The 10,339-nt window shown below is 35.6% G+C and overlaps 1 protein-coding gene across 2 annotated transcripts in view; it reads left to right on the top strand.

The window, feature by feature from the left end:
• Nucleotides 1-13: 13 nt before the first annotated feature.
• Nucleotides 14-10,339, top strand: part of KDM4A (lysine demethylase 4A) — a 31,221-nt gene continuing 20,895 nt past the window's right edge. Inside the window, exons 1-10 of one of the 2 annotated variants that reach the window (XM_070745044.1) lie at nt 14-119; nt 2,160-2,349; nt 3,410-3,585; nt 4,261-4,375; nt 4,699-4,892; nt 5,613-5,662; nt 6,501-6,604; nt 7,158-7,295; nt 8,386-8,633; nt 9,465-9,655. In XM_070745044.1, coding sequence (XP_070601145.1) covers nt 2,212-2,349; nt 3,410-3,585; nt 4,261-4,375; nt 4,699-4,892; nt 5,613-5,662; nt 6,501-6,604; nt 7,158-7,295; nt 8,386-8,633; nt 9,465-9,655 — 1,354 coding nt within the window. In that variant the 5' untranslated portion in view covers nt 14-119; nt 2,160-2,211. Of the gene's footprint in view, nt 120-420; nt 711-2,159; nt 2,350-3,409; nt 3,586-4,260; nt 4,376-4,698; nt 4,893-5,612; nt 5,663-6,500; nt 6,605-7,157; nt 7,296-8,385; nt 8,634-9,464; nt 9,656-10,339 lie in introns of those variants that run through there. The other variant, XM_070745045.1, reaches the window with a different exon arrangement.

The following is a 10,339-nucleotide window of genomic DNA, read 5'->3' as shown; positions in this document are numbered from 1 at the left end:
AACGTGACCGTAAGGGGGAGGGGGGCGGGACACCAGACGGGGTTGGCCCCAACAGGCTAATACAGAACTCTTATTTCGGGCCCTGTCAGAAGTGCAGGTGGCTCCTTGTGAGGCCTTCGGTGAGTGGAAATGCGGTTAAAGGGAGACGGCGGGGAAGAGTTTTAAAGCCTGGAACGGGGAGGAAGGGAAGCCTCATCCGGGCGGGGCTCTTGGGTCGCGCTATGGAGAACCGACAACCGAGAGGAGGGGGGCACTTCCTTGAAACCGGGGGGAAGGGATAGAGGCGAGGGGGTGGATGCTCTTCCTATTTCCAGCCTCCCCCCCCTCCATCCATCCAGGGAAATATGGAGGGCTAGAAAGTTGCTATGTCAACGCCGGGCCTTGTGGGAGAGGAGGTCGATCTGGGTCGCTTCCTTCCGTGCCTCTTCCCAGCCACACGGGAGCTCGGGATGCTAGGATCAGCTGTTGCCGTCGTCGTTCCGGGCGATCCGTGTATAAAAAGGGCTTAGGGTCACAATAGGCGGGGAATAACTTCGAGGGACAGTTTCGAAATTTTTTGAGGCGAAACGGCCTCCTCCCTTCCTCGCCATTTAAGCACAAAAGAAAAAAAAACGAAAAAGAAAGGAATGAAATGAGGGCCGGTACAGAAGAGAGGGTAGGGAAATAATATTTTAGTTTAATTAATCTCACAGATGGGACGATGGGACAAGGTAAGAGGACATGTGGTTAGTAGAATTCGAGACCAAGGTATAAAGAATAAATTAGAATTACTTTATAATATGTAAATAGATATACTGCTCTTAAGTTATTGTTGCTATTATTATTATTATTATTATTATTATTATTATTATTATTTATTAGATTTGTATGCGGCCCCTCTCCCAAGACTTAGAGCAGCTCACAACAACAAAACACAGTACAAATCCAATGATTAAAAACAATTTAAAATCCTTAATATAAAACAGTCATACATCCCAGACAAACCATACATAAAATGGAAACAGCCTGGGGGAATCAATTTAAACCAAGTTAAAATGGCATATAGGAAATATGCACCCATTTTGGTGGAGGGGTATGAATGTTGTCTGGTGGTGGGCACTTTAAGCATTGAGCACACTGCTATGTGTTGTGTGCATGTTTTACTGTTATACTGGCATTATAAAAATCAATTTTTAAAGGTTTAGAATTTGGGGTGGGGCAAACTTCTAAATGTCGGGGCCTCTTAGAGCACTGGGTAAACAAATACAACTGCTTTTAACAGCATGCAGATGACTTGAGGTTTATTTAGAACCAGATAAATCAAAGTGTTTAAAAAATGGGAAGCAAAAGATTGCAAAGAATTTTGGGGAAATCCTGATAATCTTTGTTTCCCCTTATTTCCAGGTTCTTTTTAAAAAAAAACTTTTAAAATAGTTTTAATATTTAAAAAGTAACAATATTTCCATCCTGCCCCCTTTAGCTCCTCTATTTCAATAAATAAACACACATAAATTAATTTTAGTTTTATCTGTCACCTTTCTTTTCTCCATTTCTCTTGAGGGCCTAGTAACCAAGCCCAGGGTGTAGATATTTTGGAGAAGCATTATTTTCAGAAACAAATACAGTACCTGTGGCCTCAGTTGACTGTGGGAGGAGATTCAGGACCTGGATAGGTAGGTCTAAGACCAGCAATAGTCATTTAACAGGATAGTTAAACAGATTTCAGAGTAGGGACTTGCTTTTCTCTATGGAAAACAAAGCTGTTCTCTTTAATGTGAAGCTAGCCTCCAAGAAGAGGAAAAGTGATAGTAATACTGTATAGAATTTTTATCAAGAGAAGTTCACATTGGTGGGTTTTGATTTATCAATGGCTATTGAGACTTATTTTGTAAGTGGTGTCAAATTATTTCTATTATTTAAGATTGAGGCTTTTAAATCAAACAATAGAATTGGTACTTACACTTTCCTGGGTTTCTTCGGTAAATCTGAATGTGAAATTGATATTTAGGCGTATAAAGATGTAAAATAGTCACAATAAAAATTGAGAAGGGTTGGGTTTGTTGTAGTTTCAGTTAAGAAAGTGGACATATTTTGATGCTATTTCTCATTCTTTATTGTATGCTCAATAACTCTCTATATAATACTTATTAATTTACAAACCTTATAATTATTTGTATTAGTGCATTAGTTCTCCTGATTCACATATGACAAGAACGATTGTGAGGGGAAAACATGGGATCCGAATTGGAGAACCTAAATCCGAGTGCCAGAATAATGACATTCCATCCAACTGTGGAAGAATTTAAAAATTTCAGCCGTTATGTTGCCTATATAGAATCTCAAGGAGCCCATAGAGCTGGATTGGCAAAGGTAAGAAGGGCTGGGAACATTGATGGTAATGTTGCAATTTATTCATTCATATTTAGTATAACTAAATTTGATTCAGAAAAATATAACATATTTGTTTGGTAATCAGCATACAAGTGAGCAAGTTGTATTGTGAGATTTTATTAAATCCCATTGATGAAGAAATAGTACTCATTTTTGGTGCGAAAGATCAAACATTTAATGAAAATTCTGAAGTTCCAGATTTTTCTTTTGTTACACATTATTTTAACTTTGACATAGGATTTGAAATGAAGTCTAAATGTTTCTGGGGGACCCGTGAAAACTGTATTAAAATTTTTATTTTTATGGTATGCACTATCACGATTAATTTCTAAACAAACCATTCTATTACTTTAGATATGCAGAATTCTAAAAATACACCTGCAGTAATATTAATTGTTCATTAGATCTGTGCCATTTTGTTGAAAGTCATGCTTCACAACACAAGGTAGCATTTTGTAGGCATCTCTGTTGAATCAATAAAGCGTCTGTGCATCTTTTTCAATAAGCATGTATATGTAGTAGCCAGTAAGCAAAGCCTGTCTTGGGTGCTTTATTGTTTCAAAGATATAAGAAAATACATTAACACATTGTGTGACATTACTTTCAAAGAACTTACTGTTTGCAATAAAAAGATCATGTACCATTTAAGTAGGAATTTTCCTTTGTATTTAATTAATTTTGGATTTTCAGTAAACCAGGAGTCATTTTGGCATATATACTTCTAAACTAATTAATGAGCCAAATACATGATAATGATTTTAAACCTAAGATTTCTTGATTATGAATATTAATTTACAGTATGCTTAATTATATAAAATGCTAACTTCTAAACAAGAACATAAACAGGGTTGTTTGTGGATTATTACTATATGATGCTGAGGCATAATTCTGCTACTGTGTGTAGCTGAAGAGTCAGTCTGTTTGAAGTATTATATATATACCTTTGAATATAATAAATATTATATTACCTACCTTTGAATGTTCTATTCTTGTGTTGAGTTTTCCTATTAATTACTCATATAAAAATTACAATTTCTAGATTGTTCCTCCTAAGGAATGGAAACCACGCAGCTGGTATGATGATATTGATGATGTGGTCATTCCTGCTCCCATTCAGCAAGTGGTTACTGGCCAGTCAGGCCTCTTCACTCAGTATAACATCCAGAAGAAACCTATGACAGTCCGAGAATTCAGGAGGATAGCAAATAGCGACAAGTAATAAAAGATTCTCTAAACATGAAAGATTCTAAATATATGTATTTATATATGTCTATTTGTATAGGGTATATAAGTTTGTATTGGTTCAAATCTAAAAGCATCTTAATTTAACAAAGTCCATGTCAGTATCTGGCATAAGTGTAATTACAAATTGGAATGCAATTTCTTGAGAATACTTGTTTCTGTTTCTTAGCTCCAAAGAATTTTTTATGAATGGACTGCACTATTTCAATAGCAAATATTTGAATGGGTCATCTCTGAGAAGCTCCATATGTGTGTGATAGTTCCTCAATCAAAACCTAGTTTTTTAAATGGATTTCGCTAAGATATTGCTGACCTGACACCTATTTCTGCTTTCTACCTTTACTAAGACCAAAAGAATTAAATTATATTAAAATAATATTGGTAGAAGTTACAGCATCTTTATATGTGAACAATTTCAGCCTTTGAGCATGATTTAGTTGAAATCTTAGTTAATTTTATTACAAATTTTAAATGATAAGAGAAATTTTCATCTAGAATGTTTGTACATGACTATCTTCTTAAATTCTGATTTCCAGGATGTCTACAGTAATATGTTATTTAAAATTGGTGATGATTCATTACATTTGTCAGTGAATAAAGAAAGTGAATAGACAATTATATAAAGACAGTGAACCTTTGTTCCCTTAGGTACTGTACTCCTCGGTATATAGATTTTGAAGATCTTGAACGCAAGTACTGGAAGAATCTCACTTTCAATGCTCCCATCTATGGGGCAGATGTTAATGGCACACTCTATGACAAGGTAAAAGAGGAATAATGAGGCATAATTAATAGCTTCCCGTTCTGTTTGTTAGTGATAACTTGTTTTTTGCATTGATTCAATGTTTTTTTGCATTGATTCAAGTTTTCAACATCAGTGTTTTTGGTTTTGTTAGGTTGATCCCTGAAAATTGAAATATGTATCGGTATATATCATGTGTACATGGATGGAATATATGAGGCAAAATTCATAAAATAATCATAAAATAAAATTATATTGAGTACCATCACTGATTTTTTATACAGCTATTGAAATATATGTTACTAGCTTGCTGCTTTTTAAAAAAATGCTTAATCTATTTTTAGAATATAGATGAGTGGAATATTGGTCATCTGAATACAATTCTGGATATAGTAGAAAATGAAAGTGGCATTACCATTGAGGGAGTGAATACACCTTATCTCTACTTTGGCATGTGGAAAACGTCCTTTGCCTGGCACACGGAGGACATGGACCTGTACAGTATAAATTATCTGCATTTTGGGGAACCCAAGTCCTGGTGAGATATCCTGTGGAGTGTGTCTGTGTGCATCCATTTTTAATTGATCATATTTAACAAGAAGCTGATTTTCTCAATTATAGGAATGATGTGAAGATGGGAAATGATTAAACTTGCTTATTATATGTCAGCATTGTTATATAACCATGATGGCGACCTATGGCACACATGCCACAGGGGGCATGCGGAGTGATATTTGAGGGCATGCGAGGCGTTGCCCTATGTCAGCTCCAGCGTGTATATGCACACTGGCCAGCTGATTTTCCACCTTTCGGAGAGGGAATGGAGGCCTTTTTCACTCTACCCAGGCTTCAGGAAAGCATCCAGAGCCTGTGAATGACGAAAAATGGCCAACAGGCCTACCAGAAGTTCATTTCTGAACTTTCCGTTCGGCCAGTTTTTCACCATCCACAGGTTTTATGGAGGTTTTCCTGAATCCTGGGGAGGGCAAAAAAACCAGCCCAATGGGCCTCCAGGAAGTCCGGATGCTTTAGTGAGGCCTATGCGCATGCACAATGGGGGCAGTGCAAGAGGGCATTGTGCGTACATGAGCTGGGGAGGGCATTGCATTATGGGGGTGCGCACACGCGCACGCATAATCGTACATACGCATGCCCTTTTGGCACCCAAGCAAAAAAAGGTTCGCCATCACTATTATATAACTTAATCCTAAAACATTTTTGGTGACTATATTTGTTATTTGTTTATGTGCAATCACAGGTACTGTATTCCTCCAGAGCATGGGAAGCGGCTGGAACGTCTTGCCAAAGGTAAACATCCCCCTCACTCTCTATATCAGTCTGTATAGTTTCTGAAGAACAGCTATTTTTTATTTTTAACTTAATTGTGACCCTAATCCTGAATTTATAACCCTTCATTTAGTGACTGAAGTCACAATGGTACTGAAAAAGGGAGACTTAAGACCAGTTCTTGCTCTTAACGATTGATATGGCATACCCATGGTCATAATAAAAATTTGGACACTTGGTACCAGACTGTATTTACAAAGTTGCACTATTACATGATTGCCCTTTGCAATTTTTCCGGGGGTCTTTGGACAAGCAATCTGGAAAAAGCCAGATTCTCTTAATAACTGTTTGATTCACTCAACAACCGTGTCCGAAAAAACATAAAATTGGGCATGACTCACTTAACGTTGCCTTCCATAGCAACTGAAATTCTGGTCCCAATTGTGGTCGTAAGTCATGGACTACATGTAAAGTAACAGCAATAATTTTGAAGAATTATGGAACAATTTTGAAAAATTATTGGACTTATATCCAGCAAATACAATACTTACTATGTTTCAGGGCATAAGAACTTTCTAAAAGCTCTCTCTACATGTGAAAACAATAATGAAGGCTTTCTTTTTAAAAAATGTCTCTGATGCTTCATTATCAGTTAAGAGAGAATAAGAAAAGTGTACGTTTCTTTTTTTCATTTGGAACTTTTGTCTGAAAGTTGCCTCTAAGTTTTGTGGTTATTTTATCTATCTAATGTTTTCAACCTTGGAAAAAGCCATACCAAATTATTCAGTTCTGCATCCAATGAATGTTGTACAAGCAGTCATTTTCAACAATACTTGCTGAATGTCTGTTTCTTAAATAGGGTTCTTTCCTGGAAGTGCTCAGAGTTGTGAAGCTTTTCTCCGTCACAAAATGACCTTGATCTCACCATCAATATTGAAGAAATATGGCATCCCATTTGACAAAGTAAGGAAAAATTGATGGCACTTTACAGAAATCTAGGAAGGCAGATATTCTTATATAATTATAGGAACTGAAAATAAAAAGGCCAGATTGGAAAACTTCCTATATTTTGTTTTAACCTCTCTAACTTTTCAGTAGTTGCACACAGTAGGTAGGTATCAGTTAGAACAGCCCCTCTTATTTTTACATATGCGCAAAATATCTTTAGAGAAAGAATCTTGAGTGTGGGGAGCACTCTGAAACAGCCAATGGATATGGGAAAAGAGAAATAGATTTATTTATTTATTTTTAACAAGGAATCATGTCATTTCTTTTTCACACTGATAATATTTTCTATGTATTCTTTATTCACATCTTTCATAGATAATCTGTAAATTCCAAGGATACAATTTTTTAAATCTGCTTTGATATATATTCATTAAGTAATTCTTAGAAAAAGCTAGAAATATGTGCTATTTCCAGCTTGATAGTACTGAAAATTATAAAATAATTATCATATGAATTTTAGATTTATCATATAAACTTTAGAAATCCATACTAATTGCTTCTCTTTCAGGTGACACAGGAAACAGGTGAATTCATGATAACTTTTCCTTATGGATATCATGCTGGTTTTAATCATGGCTTCAACTGCGCTGAATCTACTAATTTTGCCACACTTCGTTGGATTGAGTATGGAAAGCAGTCTATTTTAGTAAGAATTGTTGCTTATACCTAAATGTTTATTTGACAGAATTATAGATTAACATTTATCAATTTAATATTTTGTGGTTGATGGAATGCATCCTATTTCATAACAATTTTTTGCTGCTAAATATGCACTATGAAGTAGAGCTCACTATTTTAACTTTAGACATCCATAAAAATGTATTAATTCATACAAATAAAGCCTCCAAGCCAATTTAAGGGGAAAAAGCTTCAGATACAGAAATGTAGAAATCTCTTATTAGTTATGTACTGTTTTTGATATAGATGTCACAGTGGTCATCCATAAATATTTAGTTAGAGATACGGTATGTCTGTTTGCATAATTCTTAAGATGCTTTTTTCATTATATATGCTGCTCAAAAAAATAAAGGGAACACTTAAAACAACAGAATATAACTCCAAGTAAATCAAACTTCTGTGAAATCAAACTGCCCACATGGGAAGCAACACTGATTAACAATCAATTTCATTTTGTTGTCAGCACATTCAACTTTGTACAGAACAAAGTATTCAAGGAGAATATTTCATTCATTCGGATCTAGAATGTGTTACTTGAGTGTTCCCTTTATTTTTTTGAGCAGTGTGTTTGAACAATAAGACTTATGAAATGGAAATAGGATAATACTTGTTTAGTTTTCATATTTTTCAGATATGTTCGCTTTCCTATACCCTTTTTTAAATGTCTCCCTAATGTTTTTTTCTGTTAATTCATCAAGTGCGTGTCTTTTTCAGGCATAGCTGCAACCTCAGTTTTCTAGAGACCACTCTGTGCACTGTTGTTTATTTATTAGTAATATTTCAAAGTACTCAGTTCAAGAACAAATGCTTTGTTGGAAAGAAAGCTCACAACAGATATACAGTATATCTGGTGATATAAAACATATTAAATACCTGTTGTTTTGTTCTCCACCTTTTTCCGTGTAATTGCTTTTAGCCTTCAATGTTCGAAGTCACCATTTATTCTTACTAGGGAACAATATAATGCTCTCATAAGGAGGCAAAGTTGCAGAGTGAATTTAATACTGAATTGAAATGAAAACATAAGTGGTCTAAACTGTTTTGTTATTCCAATACAGTGCTCCTGCCGAAAGGACATGGTCAAAATCTCCATGGATGTCTTTGTGAGGAAATATCAGCCTGATCGTTACAAGCTCTGGAAAGCTGGGAAAGATGTGACTGCCATTGATCATACTCTTCCTACACCAGAAGCATCTGAGTTCTTTAAGGGTGAACTCCTTCAAAAGGTTAAGAATGAGAAGCACTGCCCAGAAGAAACTGAAACAGAGGAAGAATGCAAAGCAGATGAAGATATGGAGAAAAAGAGGTATGTTTGCTTTTTTTCATAAATCATGGCTTAGCCAGTGTCATTCACTTATTAATAACTCATGAATAAGTTGCATCTTTGGAGCTTCTCCTATTGTCCATGTTAATTGCTACCAATTATATTGGGACTTGTTTCTTCTCCCTTTCTCCTTGTTTTGTTTAATAACCAAATTCAGTAAGTTTTAGAAAATGGGTATGTGATTTTTAGTTGTCTGTAGGCTCTAGAATATGAACAGAAATTAAATTAATGGTTGGAACCAGTCTGGTCACCAAATAATTGGAGAAAGCATTTCAAATAGTTTTTCTGACTTGTCTTAAGTTAAATAACATATCTTCTTAGATTCTCTTATAACTCTCTTCTGATCTGTTGTAAATTTATAATAATGATAGATACTTTGTGATAGAAATATTTATTATCTAATATCAAGTGTGTTTATTTGGATCCTTAGGTTAAATGTAATTTCTCACAACTGATAAGAAATAATTTTCACATATTAATATGAATAGAAGGCTTGTGTATTTTGACAACTTTTGACAAATGGATGTGAACTACATTTTCCAACTATTTTTTTTTAAATTTTTCTTCCTAGTAGTAGTATTTTTTTTAGTGCTTTTTCAGGTACTTCAGAAAAGTCATAAGACCAATTGAATTTCAGAGAGAGCAATTTGATATTAAAATAGTGTTGAGTTGTGTTTAAAACAGGAGTTTCCAACCTTTTGGCTTGCCTGGGCTGCATTGAATTTACAACATTGTAGGGCTGCATTACTAACTCTCTTTGGTTGCATGCAGACGTTCCTGGTTTAAAAGAGGACATGTTATTTCTTTTTGCAGTGTCCCAAAGCATCGCATTGGAAGCAAGCGGCACCGAGTCTGCTTAGAAGTTCCTCATGAGGTGAGCCAAAGCGAGTCCTTTCCCAAGGAGGAGGTGGTCCCAATGCAGTTTGAGATAGAGGAAGCAGCCCCTCCAGTTGGACCTGCTAGAGAGCCTGTACAGCAAGGTGATGAAGGCCTTGCACCACCAGGTAACTTCTTGAATGCTACTGTTCATGGTGGCCTATCTAATTGGAACTTTACTATGACCTAGCCATAAGGAAACTTGTTTAATGTTGGCCTAGTTCAGGGGTAGGCAAAGTTGGCTCTTCTATGATGTGGATTTCAACTCCCAGAATTCCTGAGCTAGCATGATTGCCACAGGAATTCTGGGAGTTGAAGTCCACAAGTCATAGAAGAGCCAACTTTGCCTACCCTTGGCCTAGTTTAATGTTTGAATGTTGCCAATCTATGTGAGGTTTAGTGTAATGCATAAACCCAACTTCTGCTTTTAACGGACATTAAAACATTGAAAGAAAACATCAGATTGAAAACTGATATAATGCCTCATTAGGAATATGAAAGATATGCTCCAGAAATTGAAGCATCTGCAAAGGTCTCAGATGAATTTCTTGGTTATGTTCTTATAATTTTAGCAACATAAAATCAGAAACTAACAGAATTGGGGGTAAGATCAAAAGCAACATGAGAAAATATTATTTTACTGAAAGAGTAGTAGATCCTTGGAACAAACTTCCAGCAGACGTGGTAGATAAATCCACAGTAACTGAATTTAAACATGCCTGGGATAAACATATATCCATCCTAAGATAAAATACAGAAAATAGTATAAGGGCAGACTAGATGGACCATGGGGTCTTTTTCTGCCGTCAGAC

The sequence above is a fragment of the Erythrolamprus reginae genome, chromosome 3, assembly GCF_031021105.1.
Source record: "Erythrolamprus reginae isolate rEryReg1 chromosome 3, rEryReg1.hap1, whole genome shotgun sequence".
In the NCBI taxonomy this organism is placed as follows: domain Eukaryota; kingdom Metazoa; phylum Chordata; class Lepidosauria; order Squamata; family Dipsadidae; genus Erythrolamprus; species Erythrolamprus reginae.
The sequence above is the reverse complement of the archived record's forward strand: the minus strand, read 5'-3'. Positions and strand labels throughout refer to the sequence as shown.